This window comes from Manihot esculenta, chromosome 17, assembly GCF_001659605.2.
Source record: "Manihot esculenta cultivar AM560-2 chromosome 17, M.esculenta_v8, whole genome shotgun sequence".
Classification (NCBI taxonomy): domain Eukaryota; kingdom Viridiplantae; phylum Streptophyta; class Magnoliopsida; order Malpighiales; family Euphorbiaceae; genus Manihot; species Manihot esculenta.
Genome location: NC_035177.2, coordinates 21,594,984 through 21,617,912, shown reverse-complemented (window position 1 = coordinate 21,617,912; position 22,929 = coordinate 21,594,984). Strand labels below are relative to the sequence as shown.

At 36.5% G+C, this 22,929-nt stretch overlaps 1 protein-coding gene, 1 long non-coding RNA gene and 1 pseudogene across 4 annotated transcripts; all 3 read left to right on the top strand.

The window, feature by feature from the left end:
• Positions 1-22,929, top strand: part of LOC110604866 — a 151,936-nt pseudogene that overhangs the window by 77,730 nt on the left and 51,277 nt on the right.
• On the top strand, positions 14,014-17,965 carry LOC110604420. 2 transcript variants are annotated; one of them, XR_006349162.1, is made up of 4 exons: positions 14,014-14,296; positions 14,426-14,510; positions 16,667-17,007; positions 17,433-17,965. It is a non-coding gene; the product is annotated as an uncharacterized LOC110604420 (long non-coding RNA). The 2 variants fall into 2 exon arrangements; XR_002486229.2 differs by having other exon boundaries at positions 14,023-14,296; positions 16,667-16,993.
• On the top strand, positions 21,256-22,234 carry LOC110604419 (MYB-like transcription factor ETC1). 2 transcript variants are annotated; one of them, XM_021742579.2, is made up of 3 exons: positions 21,256-21,544; positions 21,698-21,782; positions 21,873-22,234. In XM_021742579.2, the coding sequence occupies exons 1-3, from the start codon at positions 21,493-21,495 to the stop codon at positions 21,958-21,960; spliced, it is 225 nt and encodes a 74-aa protein (XP_021598271.1). In that variant the 5' UTR covers positions 21,256-21,492; the 3' UTR covers positions 21,961-22,234. The 2 variants fall into 2 exon arrangements, with proteins under 2 accessions (XP_021598271.1, XP_021598270.1); XM_021742578.2 differs by having other exon boundaries at positions 21,259-21,544; positions 21,671-21,782.

Here is a 22,929-nt window from a genome sequence, read left to right as displayed (position 1 = left end):
GGGTGAGCTAGATGCCCAGTGAGTAGAACTCTAAAAAGAATATTTAAAACATGCCGTAATGGAATGCATCATTACACAAACATTTCACATCATGGATGGACTGACCCAAAAGTCCCTAAGCTCCATGCCCGGCCCTATTGAGGGCACCACAGGACTTCGTATTGCCCGGCCCTATTATGGGCACCACAGGACTTCGTAAATCGGAGCTATTGCCCGGCCCTATTATGGGCACCACAGGACTTCGTATTGCCCGGCCCTATTATGGGCACCACAGGACTTCGTAATTAGGACTGGTGAGTCGTGCAATGTCCATCCTCATCAACAACAACAAATAAATAATGCAATGCATCATATTCGTGATTCTAATGCGGGCATCCTATAATATAGTCATGATGCATGAAGCATGATAAAACATTTACTTTCTTAAATTAAAAGTTAAGTATGGTTCCACTCACCTCTGGCTGACTCTGACAACTCTGCAGCAGCTGGCTCACTGCTGGGGTCCTTGGTTCCTCGGGTCCGAACCTACACAGGTGGACTCCAATGAGGGACCAAACATACATAAACATGACTCTAATATATCCCCCAAAAACCCCCTAAAACATCATGAAAACATCACAGAAAATATGCATGAAATGGCTGAACAGGGCACCTTCGGCGGCACCTTCGGCGGCCGAAAGTCCTGGACAGAGACGAAACTCAGCTAGGTTCGGCGGCACCTTCGGCGGCCGAAAGTGCCAGACAGAGACGAAAGTCTCTTTTCGGGGGCAACTTCGGCAGCCGAAAGGCCTGCCTCCCCAGCCATGTTCGGCGGCCGAAAGTACCTTCGGCTGCCGAACCTGGTTTCTGCCAAAGGGCAGAAACTTGGCTCACTTTGCACATTTCGCCTCCAAACCTACAAATCATGCATATTTCTCATCCAAGGCATGCATACAAGTTCCTAGGGGCCTCAAACATGCATATACCCCATCTACAACACTCCACAAACACACAATCAAGCTACATTGTTCAAAAAGTCATCAAAAACCCATAGGTTCAACATATACCCTAACATGCATTCTACCCTTTAAAGCTTCATAAAACTTGTTTAAATCATACATTAAGCTTAAGATCGGCTCTTACCTCTTGAAGATCGAGGGTTGAGGAGATCTAAACTTGGAGATGGGAGAGATTTGGCTCTTTGGGTCTCCAAGCTCAAAACTTGCTCAAAACTTACTCAAAGCTCACAAATCTTCAAAACAAGGTTATCAACTCGTTAAAACCATGAAAGATCCAAGGAAAACACTCAAGATTGAGGAAGGAGCGGCGGAGACTCACCTTGGCCGACAATGGGAGAGAAAAGCTCGCCCGTGCGGACCAAGGGGACCCTTTTATAGTGGCTGGCCAGGCCACGTTCGGGGGCCGAATGTGCCTCCGTATCCATGCAATGTTCGGCGGCCGAACATGAGGTTCGGCGGCCGAACCTTGACTTCCCTCACTCATGCTTTCGGGGGCCTAACGTGCCTCCAAAACGCATGCATGTTCGGCGGCCGAACTTGACTTTCGGCGGCCGAACCTGAGTTTTCCTCCAAAGCTATTTTCATGCAAAAACTCATTTAATAACATATTTTAATACATTAAAATACATGAAAACATTCTATAAAACATGATTCTACCCTTCTAGAAGTCTCCGACATCCGAGATTCCACCGGACGGTAGGAATTCCGATACCGGAGTCTAGCCGGGTATTACATGGCCTGCATATCCTCTAAAGATTCGTTGTCCATATTCACCTGCAAACCTATATCCCTTCTTTGCACATCCACTTCCCTCTCTTTCCTATCTCCAGATACTCTTTCTAGATCCATTCCATCCCTGCTTTCATCAAAAGACCCTTCAGACGGATCTGAATCCATCTGAGGACTAATTCCACTCATCTTAGCTCTTCTGAAAACACAAATCACAAATAGACAAACATTAGCACACATATAGTTCATATGAAAGACACATGAACATAGAACATATACATGCATAGCATCCCTCATGGCATTTCACATCAGCACGCAAAACAAAACTTAACAACCTAATGGACATGATTTTACTTATTGTGCTTTGCCTTGCTATGACTGAAGCAACCTCTTTCCGATGTGGGATCTATCATCCTTGAACAAACATGCTCACACACCGTAATTTTGAGGAACCTATGCTTTGATACCATCTGTAACAGCCCGGAAACCGGTACCTCTCTGTAACGGCCCAAACTGCTCGGCGCTAGGATCCAGATCGGCTTAAGGCCGCCAGAACCCGTAGCAAGCCTAACCTGAACTCCAAGCATCCCATACATGATCCGACTCGACTACTAGTCTTTTACACTTTTTCTGTATAACTACTAGACTTAACCTTTAGAACATCAGACATAATAGCCCTCAGGGCTAAACCAGTGATACTTACCAAGTAACCTCCATGCACTATGTTCTGAAACATAGAACCCACTCTGTAGGGTCAGCATATCATAAGTTAACCTTGGCTACCATAGAGTCACAGGAATCAAACCTGGTCTTCCCTCTGCACTGGTCTTGGGTCAAGGGAATGAAACCCTATCTTCCCTCACAGTTATCATTCACTGGGTTTTCGAAATACAACATTGATTAAGTCTGTTTTGACACAGTTCTCATCAAGAAACTGAAAACAGGATACATGCATATACAAGGGATAAACAAACACTAGGCAAAGCACATTCTAAACCATCTCATACTAACTTACACGCTATTACATGCTTTTCCATATAACTCTTTTTAGTTACATCATGTCCACACTAGGCTATTACACATACAGTCCTTTAATCAACACGCTGCTCTTGCTGACTCTTCCCCGCTACTCTGACCCTGCAAAACTGGGATTAAGGGAGTGGGATGAGCTCTAAAGCCCAGTGAGTAGAACAGTAAATAAAACAAGTCATTAACACAGATCTTATGGAATGCATCATATCACAGACAATCCACATCAAGGGTAAACCTGTCACCACATAGTCCCAGTAACTCTGTGCCAGGGCGTAGAATCGAGCACCTGGTCTTCCTGTCATCAGTACTTACCATTTGCCAGGGCGTAGTCAAAGGCTCCTGGACTTCCTGTCTGAGACTATTGGCTCATTCAGCATTTACCCACAACAACAAGTACGTAATGCAATGCGGCATATTCGTGAACTCTAATGCACGCAACCTACTATATACTCATGATGCATGAACTATGCTGGAAGTAGTTTATGTCTTAATGAAAAGCATTAAGTTTCGTTCCACTCACCTCTGCTCCTCTAGCAGAAAATAGAACTGACTCAGCAACACCTACCACTGATGACCTCCTCGCACTCTCGGGTCCAATCCTACACAAAAGGACTCGAATGAGGTGTCAAACACATTCTAAACAATTCGTAAACAACATCCCAAAACCCCTTAAAAAGCTCCTAAAACAATCACATAAGGCATGCAAAAGAAAGGCTAGACAGAACACATTCGGCAGCAGGTTCGGCGGCCGAATGCCCTGTCCAGAGCCGAAACTTGCATACTTTCGGCGGCCGAATGTCTACTTTCGGCTGCCGAACCCTTTCGGGGGCAAGCTTCGGGGGCCACAACATACTCCAGAGACGAAAGTCTGTAACCTTCGGCGGCACCTTCGGCGGCCGAAACCCCTTAAACAGAGCCGAACATACAAAAACACTCAGGGGCAAGCTGTGGCAACCAAGCCACCATGCAGGAGGTTCGGCGGCCGAATGCTCCTTCGGCTGCCGAACCTGAGTTCTTCAAGAACTCAGCTTCACCTGCAACCTAGCTCCTCCATCCTTTTCACCTCTCTAAACATGCATAACACCACTCCTTAACACACATATACTCAAGTATATGAACAAAGGGGTCCAACACTAACTTACAATCCCAACAAAACAACAAACAAACACATAGACAAGCTTTCATGCATAACTCATCAAAAACTAAACTTAAACCCTATACATGCAACTCTACCCTTAACCTCTTTAAAAGCTGGTATAAATCAGTAAAACAAGGTAAAAAAGCTGCCCTTACCTCCTGAAAACAAAAGCTTATCAACCTGAACCTAAGGACATGCACCACCTTCCCTTCACCTTCTCCACACTACCAAACCTCTCTTTTTCACTCAAACCCTTCACCATCAACCCATTAAAACGTTACAAGGTGATAAAACCAAAGCAAGTGACTCAGGGAGGACGTGGCCTCACCTCAGGAAGTGAAAGGAACGGAAATCCATCCAATTCACCGACTGGAGGCACTGAAATAGAGGGCTGGCCGACTCACCTTCGGCTGCCAAACCTGCATGCAAAACCATGCAACGTTCGGGGGCCGAACATGACCTTCGGAAGCCGAATCTATAACACTTTCGGCGGCCGAACATTACCTTCGGCGGCCGAACATGGCAAAAGTTCCCAAAGTCTTTTCTCTTCAAAACTTAATCCAAAACTCATTCAAAACGCATTAAATACTGAAAACAGTTTAGAAATCATTCTCTTACCCTTCTAACAACACTGGCATCCTCGACTTCCACCGGACGGTAAGAATTCCGATGCCTGAGCTAGCCGGGTATTACACAACACCGTGGTGTCAGGTAATCTCATCATTGGTTATTCTGATGTGTATGCATTAATGGACCCTGGTGCATCTCATTCTTTCATTGCTCCGAGGGCCGTCGAAAGGTTGGGATTGATGGTCTCTGGGTTAGAGTGTCCCCTATGGGTCAGGGGACCCAAGTGTGACCCGTCAGTGGCAGAGTCAGTCTGCCAGTGTAGTCCAGTCTTTGTGGAGGGAAGATGCCTTTCTGCCGACCTTGTGGTTCTAGATTTGACAGATTTTAACGTCATTCTAGGGATGGATTGGCTATCTACCCATGGTGCTACCTTGGATTGCAGAGACAAGGTAGTCAGGTTCAGATGTCAGGATGGGTTAGAGGTTATCTTCAGAGGAGACAGGAGGGGTACACCTAGAGGTTTGATATCAGCCCTTCAGGCTCGTAGGTTGCTCAAGAGGGGTTGTCAGGGTTTTATGGCTCATGTGAGAGAGCTGGATAGTCATGTTAGAGAGCCCGCCTCAGTGCCAGTGGTCAGAGAGTTCTTAGATGTTTTCCCAGACGAGCTGCCAGGTTTACCACCTGCTAGGGAGATAGAGTTCGAAATTGAATTGATGCCTGGAACTAGACCGATCTCTATCCCTCCCTACAGGATGGCACCAGTAGAATTAAAAGAGTTGAAAGAGCAGTTGCAAGAGCTGGTAGATAGGGGCTTCATCCGACCGAGTACCTCACCTTGGGGTGCTCCAGTGCTATTTGTGAAAAAGAAGGATATGGATCCCTTAGACTTTGTATCGACTACAGGCAGTTGAACAAGATCACTACCAAGAATAAGTACCCGTTGCCAAGGATCGACGATCTATTCGACCAGCTAGCAAGAGCAGGTTGTTTCTCCAAGATAGATCTGAAATCAGGGTACCATCAGCTGAGGATAAGGGAAGAGGATGTACTGAAGACAGCATTCAAGACCAGATATGGGCATTATGAGTTCCTTGCGATGCCGTTCAGGTTAACCAATGCCCCTGCAGCATTCATGGATCTCATGAACAGAGTGTTTAGCCAGTACCTGGATCACTTTGTTATTGTCTTCATAGATGATATCTTAGTGTATTCCAGGAATGCAGAGGAGCATGCCCATCATCTGAGGTTAGTTCTGCAGACCTTGAGGGAACATGGCTTGTATGCCAAGTTCTCTAAGTGTGAGTTCTGGCTGAGGAGCGTCTCCTTCTTGGGGCATGTGGTGTCAAAAAATGGAATCGAGGTAGACCCCAAGAAAGTGAAAACTGTAGCTAACTGGCGGCCTAGACCCACTACGGTGACAGAGATCAAGAGTTTCTTAGGTTTGGCAGGTTACTACAGGAGGTTCGTTCAGGACTTCGCTAAGATTGCAGCTCCCATGACCAGATTGACTAAGAAGAACCAGAGGTTCGTGTGGACCGACCAGTGTGAAGAGAGCTTTGAGGAGCTAAAGAAGAGGTTGACTTCAGCGCCGGTGTTAGCTCTGCCGACTAGTAATGAAGACTTCACAGTCTTTTGCGATGCGTCCCGTGTGGGACTGGGTTGTGTGCTAATACAGAATGAAAGGGTGATTGCTTATGCTTCTAGGCAGCTAAAGAAGCACGAGCTGAATTACCCTACACATGACCTAGAGATGGCAGCGGTGATCTTTGCACTCAAGATGTGGAGGCACTACCTTTATGGGGTTAAATGTGAGATCTTCACAGATCATAAAAGCCTGCAGTACATCTTGAGTCAGAGGGAGCTGAATATGAGGCAGAGAAGATGGGTTGAATTGCTTAGTGACTATGATTACAAGATCCAGTACCATCCGGGTAAGGCAAATATTGTGGCAGACGCCTTAAGCCGGAAATCACTTGGCAGTTTGTCCCATATTTCAGCAGAGAGGAGGCCAGTGGTGAGGCAGTTTTTCGAGCTCATGAATGAAGGTCTACAGTTGGAGTTGTCTGGTACAGATGCTTTAGTTGCCCAGATGAGAGTGGCACCCGTGTTTCTGGAGCAGGTGACTCAGAAACAGCATGAGGACCCAGAGTTAGTGAAGATTGCCAGGACTGTTCAGTCAAGCAAGGATAGTGAGTTCAGATTCGACAGCAAGGGGATCCTCCGCTATGGAAACAGATTGTGTGTACCAGATGATGTAGGGCTGAAGGGAGACATTATGAGAGAGGCTCATAATGCCAGATACAGCGTTCACCCCGGGGCCACCAAGATGTATCAAGATCTGAAGAAAGTGTATTGGTGGCCAGCTATGAAGAAAGAAGTGGCACAGTTTGTGTCAGCCTGCGAAGTGTGTCAGAGGGTGAAGCTGGAACATCAGAAGCCGGCTGGAATGCTTAACCCACTACCTATTCCAGAGTGGAAATGGGAGAATATAGCTATGGACTTCGTGGTGGGGTTACCGGCAACGTCCAACAGATTGGAATCCATATGGGTGATTGTGGACAGACTCACCAAATCTGCTCACTTCATCCCTGTCAAGAGTGGCTATTCTGTGGACAAGTTAGCGCAGGTGTATGTTGATGAGATCGTCAGGCTGCATGGGGTTCCTGTTTCAATAGTGTCTGATAGAGGGCCCCAGTTCACCTCCAGGTTTTGGCGGAGTCTGCAGAATGCTATGGATACCAGGTTGGATTTTAGCACTGCTTTCCATCCATAGACGGACGGACAGTCAGAGAGGACCATCCAGACAATAGAGGATATGCTCAGAATGTGTGTGCTAGATTTTGGCGGTTCTTGGAGGCAGCATCTACCTCTGGTGGAGTTTGCCTACAATAACAACCATCACGCTAGCATAGGGATGGCTCCATATGAGGCTTTGTATGGAAGGAAGTGCATGTCACCTGTTTGCTGGGAAGAAGTTGGGAAAAGGGCCTTGGCAGGGCCTGAGCTTGTAGAGATCACCAGCAGAGTGGTGCCCATAATCAGAGAAAGAATCAAGACTGCTGCAAGCAGGCAAAAGAGTTATGCAGATATCCGCAGAAGGCAAGTAGAGTTTCAGGAGGGGGATTTGGTATTGCTCAAGGTGTCTCCAATGAAAGGGGTGATTCGGTTTGGGAAGAAAGGTAAGCTAGCTCCACGGTACATCGGACCCTTTGAAGTCTTGCAAAAGATTAGGAATGTATCGTACAAGCTGGACTTGCCTGCTTCAATGAGAAGAATCCATCCGGTTTTCCATGTTTCCATGTTAAGAAAGTTCGTATCAAATCCGAGCAAGGTTCTTAGTAAGCCTGATGTGGAGATCCAAGAAGATCTCACCTATGTTGAACAGCCAGTACGGATCCTAGACACCTAGATCAGAAAGCTAAGGAACAAGGAAATCCCGATGGTGAAAGTCCTTTGGAATCACCACAACATCGAAGAGTGTACCTGGGAGACACGGGAGTCCATGCTCCAGCAATATCCTCATCTCTTCTAAGGTGAGTGTTATGTATTTTGTTGTATGTTTATGTTTTATGCTTTGTATGTTCACGTTTTATGCTATGCCATGTTTGTTGGTGAACATTTGGGGACGAATGTTCTTAAGGGGGGAAGAATGTAATACCCGGCTAGACTCCGGTATCGGAATTCCTACCGTCCGGTGGAATCTCGGATGTCGGAAACCTCTAGAAGGGTAAAATCATGTTTTTATAAAATATTTTAATGTATTTTATGGTTTTACACAAGGAAGAAATTGAGTTTTGAATGAAAATAGCCTTGGAGGAAGATTCAGGTTCGGCCGCCGAACGTGCATGCGCTTCGGGAGTGCTTTAGGCCCCCGAAGGCATAAGTGAGGGAAGTCCAGGTTCGGCCGCCGAACCTTATGTTCGGCCGCCGAACATGGCATGCATGCGGAGGCACATTAGGCCCCCGAAAGTAGCCTGGCTAGCCACCTATAAAGGGATCCCCATGTCCGAATGGGCGAGCTTTTCTCCCCATTTTCGGCCAAAGTGAGCTCTCCGCCGTCCCTTGTTGATTTTGAGCTTCTTCCTTCGAGTTTTCATGATTTCTTATGGATTTTAACTTGGTTTTGAAGATTTCGGGCTTAGATTGAAGTTGTGAAGTTTGGGGACCTCAGGAACCCATCTTCCCCAAATCTCCAAGTTAGGTCACACTCTCTCTAGATCCTCAAAAGGTAAGAGTCAATCTTTAGCTCATTATATGTTTTAAGCGAGTTTCATGAAGATTTATGGGGTAGATATGCATGCTAGGTTATTTTTGAGTTCATGGGTTTATATTGAGTTATTGTACAATGTATGATGTTTATGTATGTTTGATGTGTTGTAAGTTGGGGTTTAGGATAGTTTGAACCCCTAGGAGCTTGTATGCTTGAGTTTGCATGTTGTAGAATAGGTAAATGCATGTTTGAATGAGTTGGGAGGCTTTGTGCATGTTAGAGGCTGAGTTTCTGCCCTTGGGAGGAACTCAGGTTCGGCAGCCGAAGGGACTTTCGGCCGCCGAACCTGCCTGTGGAGGCCAACTTTCAGCTGCCAAACCCTGCCCCCGAAAGTGGACTTTCGGCTCTGGAAGGGAGTTTCGGCCGCCGAAGGTGCCGCCGAACATGCATGAGTTTCGTCTCTGGAGGGAACCTTCGGCCGCCGAAAGTGCCGCCGAAGGTGCATGACTTTCGGCTCTGGAGGGACTTTCAGCCGCCGAACCTGCCGCCGAAAGTGCCCTGTTCAGCCCTCCTTTGCATGATTTCTATGATTGTTTTAAGGTATTTTAGGGGAGTTTTTGAGGAGTATCTTAGAGTCATATTTATGTATGTTTGGTCCCTCAATTGAGTCCACCTGTGTAGGTACGGACCCGAGGAACTGAGGACCCCAGCAATGAGTCAGCTACTTCAGTGTCTGTCAGAGCTAGCCAGAGGTGAGTGGAATAACTCTCTATGTTTTCAAAGCGAATAATGAAAGTTTAACATGATTCACGCATCATGAATGCCATGAGTTATATAGGGTGCTTGCATTAGAATTCACGAATATGTTGCATTGCATATTATGTTGTTGATGTGGATGAATGTTGAATGATCCATTAGCCCTCATATATTATGACATGATGATAGGATATGGAAGTCCAGGCGTGCCTGCACTACGCCCCTGGCACTATGTAAGAGAAAGTCCGGGCGAGCCTGCACTACGCTCCCGGCACTATTGGATATGTATGTTATGCTATGGAAGTCCAGGCGAGCCTGCACTACACCCCTGGCATGATTAGACTGCATGGAGGGCTAAATGGTGACAAGTTCATCCTTGATGTGATTTGTCTGTGCTGTGATGCATTCCATGATAGCATATGTTTTATTATTCTGCTCACTGAGCTCTAGTAGCTCACCCCACTCCCTTATTTCCCCAGGTTTGCAGGTACGGGTTAGACCAGGAAGTCAACTAGAATAAAGTTATGGTCATGTAATAGCTAGTGGTGGACATGGTAAATGTTGAAATGTAATGTAATGAATAGTATTGAATAATTATGTAATGTAATAATGTTATTGAGGATTAGTGTGGTGCTTGACCCTAGTATGTGATTTATCCCTTTTAATACATGATCTTTCAAATGTAATGGTTTAATGTTATTTTATGAAAATCAAACTCAATGTATGAGTGAATGTTTCCCATTGGAGCATAGTTGAGAACTCCAATAGGGTGAATGATGATTATGAGTTGTGCTTGCACAGGTTGAGTTTGGAAATTGAATGAGAAAAGTTCAAAATTTTTATGTATGTGTTGATCATGTATGGGATTTAACAGGTATATAGGTTTCATGTTAGGCTTGCTACGGGTCCCGGCGGCCTTAAGCCGACCCAGATCCTAGCGCCGGTAGTGGTCCGATTTTCGGGTCGTTACATTAGGCTTGCCACGGGTCCCGGCGACCTTAAGTCGATCAGGATCCTAGAGCCGGTAGCGGTCCGGTTTCCGAGTCGTTACAACTATACTCAAAATCTCTTTCTTAATAGTTGAATCATTTATTTGTGTTGAATTCCAGTGTCCTGAAGTAAACTGAATTATACTTTCTTTACCATCTATCCTTTGTTTTAAAATTCCTTCATATCCTATATCTGAAATATCTGTTTCTACAATTTTAAATGCTGTTGGATTAGGAATATACAAACATGGAATTTCTTTTACTAATGATTTAATATGTTTTACAATGTCTGTATGTTTATTAGTCCACAGACCCGTATTTTTCTTTAACCTGTCATAAAGTGGTTTTATCATTCTGTTTAGATTTTGGTAAAAATCAATGATATAATTTAGACATCCAAGGAATCTTTGTAATTGAGTTTTATTTGTTATCTCATTAGGAAATTTATCTCCAAATATCATTGTTCTTTCAATTGGTTGAATCTTCCTTTGTTCAATATAATGTCCTAAAAATCTGACTTTAGTTTGAAATAGATCCATTTTAGTTTTGCTTAACGCTAAACCATTCTTTTTTATAATCATGCAAAATATTTTTAGATGTTTAAAATGTTCTTCAATAGTTTGACTGAATATTAAAACATCATCAATATAAATAACACAAAATTTTGAATACGGATTAAAAATATCATTCATAATTTTTTGAAATTCTGATGATGCGTTTTTTAAACCAAAGGGCATTACGTTCCATTCATATTGTTCAAATGGAACAATGAATGTAGTTTTATAACGATCTTTACGATGTATTTGAATTTGCCAATAACCTGATTTCATATCAAATTTACTAAAAATATTAGCATTAAATAATTTATTTAAAAGATCTTTTTATTTGGGATTGGGTACATGATCCATTTTAGTACTTTATTTAACGGTTTATAATTTATAACTAATCTCGGTGTTCCTTTCTCAATTTCTGCATTTTTATTGATATAAAAAGCTGCACACGACTAATGACTTCTCGATTTACTTATTAATTTCTTTCCTTCAAGACTTTTAATTTCCTTTTTACAATGTTCCATTGAATCTGGTTTCATTTGAATTGGTCTTGTTTTAGTTGATATTATCTTTTCATCAAAATATTATTTATATGGTAAGTTTACTATATGTTGTTTTCTATTCCAAAAACATTTGGATGTTCCGAACATAATTCGTTTTCCATATAATTTCTTAAATTTTCTATTTTAGTTTTTACAAAGTTTTGTTCTAATTGATTTTTTTATTCTATTTAAATGTACATTATTCTTTAAATCTCTTAGGTCTTCTGTCTTGGATTTTATTATTGAATTTATTCCATTGCCCTAATGGAATGTGTTTTTATTAAATTTAAATTTTTTCTTTTTAGTTTCTCCGTAAATACTAATCTGATTGTTTTGTTTTTTGTTTTAAATTTTATACAATCATCTTTTATTGAATAAGGTGTTATAAGGTTTATAAAAGGTATTCCTAGTATTACCATGTGATTTATTTATTGAGACAATAAGAACACAGTTTTTATTTCTAGATCCTGATTTACTATTATTGTCTTTCCTAAAATATTTAAATTAGTTTTATTTGTTGTTGTTAGTTTCTCGTTAGTTTCTTTCTAAAATCTTTTAGGTATTAGGCTTTATTTTATACAATTTAGATCTGCTCCTATATCAAATAATGTTATGGTATCTATTATAAATTCTTCTGATAATTTAATTGTTAATTTTATTAAATATTTTTTAGAGGTTATTTCTTGTAATAATAATATGAAATTATCATCTACTTCTTTGCTATCTAATTGACTTATTTCATTATGTTCATCCTCCTCCTCTCTTTCTGATGAAGAAGATGATTCAGAAATTAATTGTTCTTCCAATAGTTTTATCTTTTTTGCATCTTTTTGAAGCTGATTTTTTAATTCTTTTACTTCTGTTTTTATTATTCTTATTTCTTTATGTAAATCTTCTATAGATATTCTTTCTTTTAATTGTTTATTTTTATTTAGTATTTTAGTTAAATTATAAGTTTGTTTATTTATTTTAGGGATATTGTGACCAATTTCTTCTATTTCATCAAAGCTCTTTATTAATTTTTTAAGGAATTTTTCTTTAGTATTACTATCTTCAATATTATTTATTAATTCTAATAATAAATTTTGTTCTTTAGTTAAAACACTTATTGATTTTTCTGACGAACTAATCTGTAATTCATCTATTTGATTTTCATTTTCCATTATATCTGATCCTGAAGTTTCTGAGTCTATGTATAATTCTTGAGTTTTATTTACCACTTCTTCCTCTAAATTTAATTCATTTAGTTTTTTTTATTGAACTTACAGAATTTAGATGTATGTCATTTCTTTCCTAAATTATAGCATGTTAAATCTTTAAATGATTTTTTATTTTGGGTTTTACTTGTTTGTGCGTTCTTTTTATATTTCCTATACGATTTATAATTTTTCTTTTTATAATATTTTTCTTTACTTGGTTTTGCTATGTATCCTTTTTTGTAATATTGGTTCTTCTTATAATATTTTCTTGGTTGTGATTTTGAACATTGACCATTACAACTCTTATTTTGAGCTATTCCATAATCAAATTGTTTACAAAAAGATCCTAGTTCTTGTTTAGTTTTATGAATTTCATAAGTTTGCACAACTAAAAAAATCTCCTCCTAGGATTTTTTTTCCTTTCAAGTGATCTAAATCTTTGCTTGTAATCAGCAGTGGCATCTCACAATTCCGCCTCCATTAAATGTGTTATAAACCCTCATTTTATTGGATGCACTTACTAATCGGATTGAACTAGATGATGAAAAAGAGGATGTCATTTCAATTTTCTGATCTCCTCTTGATCTGGTGCTTCTCGTCGAAACTCATTGATAGGAGTATAAGCAATTTCAAATTTGTTTCAAATAGAAATAGTAGAAGGCAATTAGTTGGTAGATAACATCCATCTACTATATTATCAATCACGTGATGCTAGTAATAATTAATTTGATTAAACCAACTCAAAAAGAATTGAAATTTTGAATTTAGGAGCTCTTGGCTTCAGTTTTTGCTACTGAGTTCTATATGTGATGAATTCCAAGTACAAATTTCTCTCAATTAATTGATTAAACTAACTCACAAAAAAACTTGGTGAGAAATTTCTCTCATTTGATTGATTAAAAGCAAGCCACTTTACCTAAATTTAATAATATAAAAAATCACAGATATGCTTAAAGCTATTTGAAAAGAATAACAATAGGAGACAAGTGCAATAAGACAAAATGTCATAATTTGGGCAGCGCTCCTCAATAGTTTAGTGTACGTATGAGATAAAGTAGGCACCTGATCCTGATTAAATCTTCATTAAATAAGAGAAGTTATACATTTTTCTTTCTTTCTTTCGCATGATAGGTGGGCCGGCTGCGCTAACCATCAAACTTGCTAGATTCATCCTTGTTATACAAATACAACCAACTTTCTTCGTTTTCTTAGCACCATACATTTGTTATTTTTAAAGATGCTTTTTGTGATATCAAGGACATTGATGTGAAGTAAACGATAATGAGTGTAAAATCTACATTGTCTCATTGTCTGCTAAAATAGTTAAAAAGTTTATAATGTTTTATATTCACCCATATGCTCATGATAATAGCAGAGTGCCATAGTTTCAGTCATGAAAAGCCCGTACTCTTCTCTCCTATCCCATGCACAGACACTTGCATTGCCTCAAACCTATTTTTGTTTGTTCATGATTGAGCGGTCATATTGGAAACTTGGTAAGGTTCTGTCTTTTGCTTCATTCCCATCCACATGGCTGAATCTGAATATTCTTTTTCTGATGTGATTTATGTGAACTCTCAAGGTATTCTATTTCTTGTATTGTTCTTATTATTTGTTCCATGTCTCAGTAGCTACTTGTTTCAACTTCTTCTATGTATCAAGAAGATTGAATCTTTTTCCACTTATGCTGATTTTGAGTTGTTTGGTTCAGAATTAAGGAATCAAGAGTCGAAGCTTGAATTCTCTGAGGACGAGGAAGAGCTTTTAATTAGGATGTTTAATCTAGTTGGAAAGAGGTATGTTTGCAGGTTATGAGTTTCTCAACCTTTTCCGTGTCCAGATTCATCATGTTTTTTATGTGCTGATATTGTGATTAGGTAGCCTCTAATTGCTGGGAGGATTCCAGGTAGAACAGCCAGATTTTTGAGTTTTTAGGGTTAAAACAAATATTTGATCTTTTGAATTTGATCCAAAATTATTTATTAAATAGAGGTTTAACGGCACACATGTTAGTCAAATCCACACATGACAGGCGTTAAGAGGAGGCATCTGTCACACAAGTGTTTTTCTTTTTTTTAAAAAAAAAAAAAAAACTCAACCTGTCGTATCGGTCGCACTGTAATAAAAAGCCTCCCATTTTTTAATTATATATATATATATATTATTTTTTAATTTTAAATTAATATAATAATATATATTTTATTATAATATACAATAAATTAAATATTATTTTTAATAAAATTAAATATAATATAAAATATATTTAATATTATATTATAAAATTCTTGCGACATCATAATCGTTAAAGTCAAATTATAAGTATATGATAAATTGATATTCAATTATAGATGTCCCACGCATAAAAAAATAATTTAGATGTTATAATATTTTTCATTAATATTTACTCTCCAAATAAATGGGATGTTCACGAAAAGTTATTATTAGTAGATGTAATTTAATAAATTTTATTATATTAACATATTCTATTATATTTATAAACATAGAGTTTCTATATATTAACGAGTATAAGACAGGTTTTTAGAAAATTTAATAATTAATCTTATTATTTCATAATATAAAATAAAATAATACATATTATTACAAATTAATTCTAAATTAAAAATAATTTATTATATTCATTTTATTAGTATATCAATTTAAATATCAAAATAACGAATTATAAATATCAACAATTTCACAGTTTTTTTTGTGTACAGACTAATTAATTATAATTCAATCTTAATTTTTGTTACATTAAAAACATAAATTTATTATATTTACATGTTAAAATTAAAATTTTATAAATTTTGTGTGAATGATTAGAAAAATTTTTATATTATTAGAATAATTTTTTATATAAGTTTACATAATTTTTTTAATACTTCTTATTTTTATAATATAACATTAAATATATTATATTAATATTTAATATTAACATAAAAATATTTTAATTGTTATATTATATATTAAAGTAGTATAATTTAATTGTTATATTATATATTATAATAGTATTATACTATATTAATATTAATGTTAATTTTCTATCGTAATTCTTATATAGAATATATTTAATATTATATTATAAAATTAAAGAATACCGTAAAAATATGATAAAATTAATTAAATATATTTTGTTTATATGTAAAAAGTGGAGAATAGACTTTTTTATTATGAATTTTTTTATTTATTAATAACATAACTAAATATATTTTTATAAAATATATTATTATAATATATAGTATAATAATTAGAATATTTCTATGTTAACATTAAATATTAATATAATATATTTAATATTATATTACAAAAATAAGGAGTATTGAAAAAAAAAAAGAGTTACTATAAAAAAAATACTCAACTAATAAGGGTTACTCTAAAAAAATACTCAACTAATAAGGATTATTATAATAGATGGTTATGACTGCATAAGAGAATTTTGTAAAAAAATTATTTAGTAAATTTATAACTGATATTATTTAATTTCAGTATAATAAAATTATTTGTTAAAAATAATAAAATATATTATTGTAATATAATATATTTTAAAAACAAAAAATATTTATTGTTATAAAAAATATTATAAAGAATATAAATTAATTAAATTAAAAATAATTCCATCAAATTAATATAATATATATTATTAAAATATAATAATAATTAAAAAAATTAAAACCTGTTACCACATATTTAATGATAAATATTTGAAATATTTTTTAAAAATATAATAAATATTAAAAATAAACTCATAATTGATACTTCTTAATTATATATAACTATATTAATATATTATGAAAAATCATTAAAAATATTTATTATTGTAAAAAATTATATTATAAATAATAAGAATATAAATATATTACACGTTAAATTACAGTGATTTCATATAAATAATATCATTTTATAACTTTAATTCTGATTCTACAAAATTTAAAAAACCCACTTTCAATTTCAGTTTCGAGATAATTTCTTGGAGAAACCGGAGCTGAACCCGTAATCCCCACAAGGGTGGTCCCAATGTTGAAAGTGACAGGCTTGTACTTTGAGTGAAGTTCTGAAACATGGGAAACTGGGAGCAGTGGCGGTGCATGTATACACAGAGAATCGTTGCTCCCTTTGACGTGAATTTAATGGAACTCAGCCTTAGACATAAACCTCATTTTCCATTGCTTTTTGACTGCATTACCCCCTTCATTTTCTCTCTTTTTTTCTCTGCGTTTCTTTTTCTGTCTCTCGGTTGCAGATTAAAGCTAGTGCCTTTCTATGGATCGCCCAGCTGAAGGTATTAATGTCACTGTGAGGAGCCAGGTCTTCTATCTTTTTTCCTTTTGCTTTCTGTTGCATTTTCATTTGTTACAAATGGCTGAGAAAAGGTAGAGACCTTCGTCCTCTTCCTCCGTTCCCTGTTCAGTTTCTGTGTTTTTTTTAATGGGTGTGTTTGATTTTCCATTTTTTCTTTTCCCCAAAAGAAAACTCGGACGCATGTTTGTGCCCACAACAATTGTTTGTTTGTTATCAATGTTTGGCAGAACAACATTAGAAAAATGTAAGAGAACCTTGGACCTTTCCCATGTTCTAGAACTAGATCTAATATGGACCCAAGATACAAATGCTGTTCAAGGTTTAGAAGTTCATCCAAGCTGATCACAAGATAATTAGATTTTCATCTGAAATTTTGTTCACTGTGCTGTGTTATTAACTAATGTTTTATTTATATGTAGGATGGACAAGAGAAGCATTACAGAATAAAGCTGGGAACCCCAATCGCCAAGCTCCTTCGTTATTATTGTGACACCAAGCAATTGGAATATTATACGATGGTGTTTTTAATCAAAGGCAGACGCTTCAACCAAACGAAAACACCAGCTGAGGTTCCTTTTTTTTTTTTAAATTGTGGTTTGGTGATTATTCATTTTAAAATACAAGTTTTGGTTTGCAAATTTGTAGCTCAATCTAAAGGATGGTGTTCAAATTGAAGCCTTCATGCACCAGAATGGAGGAGGCTGCAAGGGCGTTTGAGCCCACAATGTCTGCCAATAGAAGTTGCCTCTAATTCTTATTGCATTAGCAAAGTCATTAGTTTTAGTTTCTACTGAATCGGCACACCTTCATTAGGTTAAATATTGGACATTTGTTCTTAAACCTGGTTTTTGTTATGGCATGACTTGTGGCTCGGGGGAAAAAAAAGAGTTTGTCTTCGCAATGCTTTTTTACTAATGATTATTTTGGAAATTGGAGCTGGTTTAATACTTAATTTCGCTCTTAAACTTGTTGAAGATTCTTAATTTAGTCCATTTTTAATCTTTTTGTGTCTGAAGTAGCCTAGAAGAATTTAGTCTAAAAATAAGAAAATTTAAAACTTGAAGAGCTTAAGGGTATGTTACATAAAATAATTATCTGCTTTTTATCTTCAATTTTATCTTCATTTTCGTGGTTTTGTTCTCCACGAAAATTGAAAGCTTATATTTGCTGGGAAGCGGATGGAAGGACTCTTGCAGATTATAACATCCAGAAAGAGTCTACCCTTCACCTTGTCGTGCGTCTGCGTCTGCGTGGTTGTTTCTATGTTTCTGCTATGGATTTGTGGTTTATGGGTGATCTTAATTAATGGGTCTCTTTTGTTTTAAGATGTGATCATGTGTGATTGACCTCTTCATGGCCTTGTGAATGATGTCTGCTCTGTTTTGACTTAACGTTTATTAAATAAAAATTGATCTGTTTCTGTTCTGTTCTGTTCATTTGTTGCTGTTGACCAATCCTTTATCTCGAACCTTCAAGGCATATCTGCAATGCCATGACCATTTACAAGAAGAAAAAAATGAAAAAGCAGATTTCTTTAGATGAAAAAGAAGAGATGTTCTTAGATAATTGTTCTTGCCTACCCAATCATGTAAAACATCTTTTTTTTTTCATTTTTCTTTGTCATTTTACGTATTTCCCACACCATTTCTCTCCAACCTTATCCTTTTCTTTCTCACTCTCTTTAACCAGAGAAGATGCTTTCTTCTCCTTGAAATGTATAATTTTCATTTTAATCATCTTCTTTTTATTATCCTATAATTCATTTCTTCTTTATTTTTTTCCTTCCTTTCCATCAATCCATCAGAGCCAAGGTTTCATATCTGAACTCAACGACCAACTTTCTTCATTTATTGTCCTGTTGTGCCTGGAAACTCGTAGCACCTTGGAGCTATTGCTATTATGATTTTAACAGAGAAGTAACCAGAAGAATGTAAATCATAATGATCCCCTTCAAAATCTTCATCCTGATTCAAAAGCTTCTCAAGTATCAAAGAGTAGATTTATCATATTATCAAGTACAAAGTGGCCTTCGTATTCACAATTTCTTGGCTGGCCAAAATTTTACAACTTTTGTTTAGTTTGATCTTAGAAAATGAGCTCAATGATTAGCTTCAGCTTCATAGTTGAGCTCGTAAGTTTGATCTGACGTACTTATCGAAGTGAGTAGCACCCATCTGTATACTTTCATCGGTTCCAGTCATGAACATGTCACGTTATCAATAACATCTGACGGTTCAGAAGTAGACTTCAACTGACAAACTTTCCAGGGTGTACTGAAAAGCTGTTTGTTTCTTTTTCATGCAACTTCAATTGGAACTAAGAAATTTAGATTTCACAATTTTAGAAATTACTCTGACAGGACTGAGTTGAAACTTAATTTTATAGTTATACAGCAGCTGCAAGATATTCAACTAGTATCCAGGGAGAGTAACTCTCTCTCGTTAGAATTCCTAGTGCTATTTCTATTATTTTTTATTTGATATAATTTATTTTTTTTAAAAAAATAAATTTTTGTAAAGTCATGAAAATTTTTAATTTATTTTAAAATGAAAATTTTTAAAATTAATTCTTTTGCTTTTAAATAAGAGAATTGATGAAAAAATAAATCAACTAAATTAAATTTTTATAAAATTTAAAATTTCAAACAGAGAGCTAGCATGACCTAAAACACTTGATTTATGCATTCATCCAGCCTGAGTCCATTGAAGATACTTGCAGCTTGTCCATACGGATTCCAGACAGATTAAAGCTTCGTTAGGTTTTCAAGATGTCCTTGATCTCTTGAAAGATTGCGGCTACTTTCAATTTTTCTGAGTCGGATAGATCATATCGTAAGCATGAATTCTTTTTGAGGGCCAATACAAATGTTGATAAATATTGATTTAAAGCGTATATCCAGCCTTCATCAACAACCCAAAGATAAGGACATTTCACCAGCAAAGGCCTGGTTAGGAATTAACATTTATTATATGCATAGCTTATTGCCCATCCTAGCTAAGAAGATAAACTTTTACATGCACTTGGTGCATGTATATTCGGTTAATAAATAAATAATAGAGTAATTAAAATCATGATAAGTTCTACAATTAATTACATCCTATTGGTTGGTTATACATAAATCAGGTGAATATAAGAAATTTCTAAGGAAACTGTTGTTCAGTACTTTCAAGAATAAGTTATTGATATTGATACATAGCGATTATCATCAATTTCAACCGAATTTAATTTTTATCGCAGATATTTGTAGAAAATTTTGAAAAACATAACTTGTGATGAGAATTATAGATCTATTATAAAATTTAAAATGAAAATTCCTATCATTTGAAAAATTAATTTTATATTTAATTATTTTTTAAAGTTTTTTTTATAATTTTTCACATTAAAATTTTTGTTATTATAAATAATTATTTTTTTAACCGTTTGAAATATTTTTCAATTTTTAAAAATTTAATAATAAATTAAGACTTCTACTTTTCTATTTTTAAATTTCATTTTAACCGAATGTTATTAATTAGAACTTCCGACGAAATTTAAATAATCATAATATTTTACTCATTCTCTAGTTTCTATTTGAGCTAAAGATTTACCTTATTTGTATACATATATATTTATTTGCCATCATAATTATGCTAAATACAATTAGAGTTGGCCAAAACTAAAGTACTTTTGCAAATCAAATACAAACAATTAAATAATATTAAAATCAACCCCAAAGAGTTGGAATTTTGAATCTGGGAACTCTTGGCTTCAGTTTTTGCCACTGAGTTCTATATCTGATGAATTCCAAGTATAAGTTTATCTCAATTAATTGATTAAACTAACTCATAAAGAGTCTTTGTAAGAAATTTCTCATTTGATTGATTAAAAGCAAGCCACTTTACCTAAAATTAATATTCTTAAATCTATTTGAAAGGAATAACAATAGAAGACAGGGGCATTTAGACAAAATATCATAATTGATTGTACCAGATAGTGCTCCTCAATAGTTTACTATGAGACAAAGTAGACACCTGAAATCCTGAGAAATCTTTATTAAATAAGAAAAGTACAGAGTTATTATATATTCTTTTTCTTTCTTTTGCATGATAGGTAGCCATCAAACTAGCCAGATTCATCCCTGTTATACAAATACAACTTACTTTCTTCGTTTTCTTAACACCATACATTTGTTATTTTAAAGATGCTATTTGTGATAACAGGAACATTGATGCGAGTAAACGAGGGCATAGAATTTATATGATTTGACTGTAAAATCTACATTTTCTCATTATCTGCTAAAATAGTTAAAAAGTTTACAATATTTTATATTGATCCATATGCTCATGGTAATAGCAGAGGGACCCTCTTCTCTCCTACCCCATTAATATATTAACACGCACAGACACTTACACTGCCTCAAATGTATCTCTGTTTGCTCATAATTGAGTGTTTATATAGGAAACTTGGTGAGGTCGTGTCTTTTGCTTCATTCCCATCCACATGGCTGAATCTGAACATTCTTCTTCTGATGAGACCTATGTAAACTCTCAAGGTATTCTATTTGAAATATACTGCTTTCTCTGAGTTTTATTTCTTGTTTGTTCTTATTGTTTGTTCCATGTCCCAGTAGCTACTTGTTCCAAGTTCTACCGTGTGTCATGTAATCTTTTTCCTCTAGTGTTGGTTTTGAGTTGTTTGGTTTCAGAGAGAAGGAATCTAGAGGCGAGGCTTGAATTCTCTGAGGAAGAGGAAGAGCTTGTAATTAGGATGTTTAATCTAGTTGGGGAGAGGTATGTTTGCAGGTTATGAGTTTGTCAACCTTTTCAGTCTCCATATTCAATATCATGTTTTTTATGTCAAGTTTCTGATATTGTAATTAGGTGGCCTCTAATTGCTGGGAGGATTCCTGGAAAAACAGCAGAGGAGATTGAAAAGTACTGGAAGTCTAGATACTCGACCAGTGAATGAAACTACCAACCCAAGTATTACTTTGGAGTTCGGAGTTGACAATATCATGTCTGCTTGTATTTATTTAAAGGACCAGACGATTCCAAATTCTTCTCCTGCGACTCTGAAGTGTTACTGTGCAGAGCTTAGTCTATAATTTTTCTGGGTTTGTTTTCATTTCTTATCTTTCAATAAGGATCGAGTCCCCATGTAAGCGTTGTTTGAGTTCTTTCCTATGTTTTCATGCGCACCAATCGGATTGTCTAAATTAATTTGGGATTGGAATTTGGGTTGAGGTTTTTTTTTTTTTTTAACCAACTACTTCCTTACACCGACATCACCATGTGATTGTGCTAATCCGCAACATCCCTGTTGGAGTTTTGCTTCTAATTTTATCTAAAAGAAGTTATAGGACCAGCATACGGACACGAGGTGTCGTCCGTTGTCTTAGAGTTGTCTCGCCTTGCTGATGCCTGGAGCCCTTCTCATTTTCGCTACAATGCTCAGCTGTAGTTGGCTGGAGAATGAGAGTTCTTTCCAAGCGTTTGTTCTTCCACCAGTCTCCGGTAAGCTGAAAGAAACGGAAGAAATTGATAGGAGAGGTTGCCAGTGCCACTAATGCGCCATTTGTTAAATTATTGAACTATAAGAAATGCATAGCAGTGAAAATTTTCTTGCATCTGAAAGATGAATTAGTTTAAATCCTTCGAGAACACGGGCTCACAGAACCTTTCGCCAGAAGAAGACATGGATTCAGTGTACACAGTGAAACAGGAAAATGTTACAAGAATGAAGATGTCAAAGGCATATAGAACTCAGCTTACGCACAGCTAGATTGGAAAATGTTACAACTATGGAGATGTCAAATTAAGGCTTTTCCAGTAGAGAATCAGAAAGCTTTGATAGAATACTGAGGTGATCCTGATAAGATGCCCAACAATACACCTAATGCATGATTAGCAGCATCAACGCAATAAATATTTTCTTTTC

What these genes read in the sequence shown, in the direction of transcription:
- LOC110604419 (XM_021742578.2), top strand. Translation starts at nt 21,493, where the DNA reads ATGGCTGAATCTGAACATTCTTCTTCTGATGAGACCTATGTAAACTCT. An exon ending in GACCTATGTAAACTCTCAAG is followed by an intron (nt 21,545 to 21,670) that starts GTATTCTATTTG and finishes TTTTTCCTCTAG; the next exon opens with TGTTGGTTTTGAGTTGTTTG. An exon ending in TTTAATCTAGTTGGGGAGAG is followed by an intron (nt 21,783 to 21,872) that starts GTATGTTTGCAG and finishes TATTGTAATTAG; the next exon opens with GTGGCCTCTAATTGCTGGGA.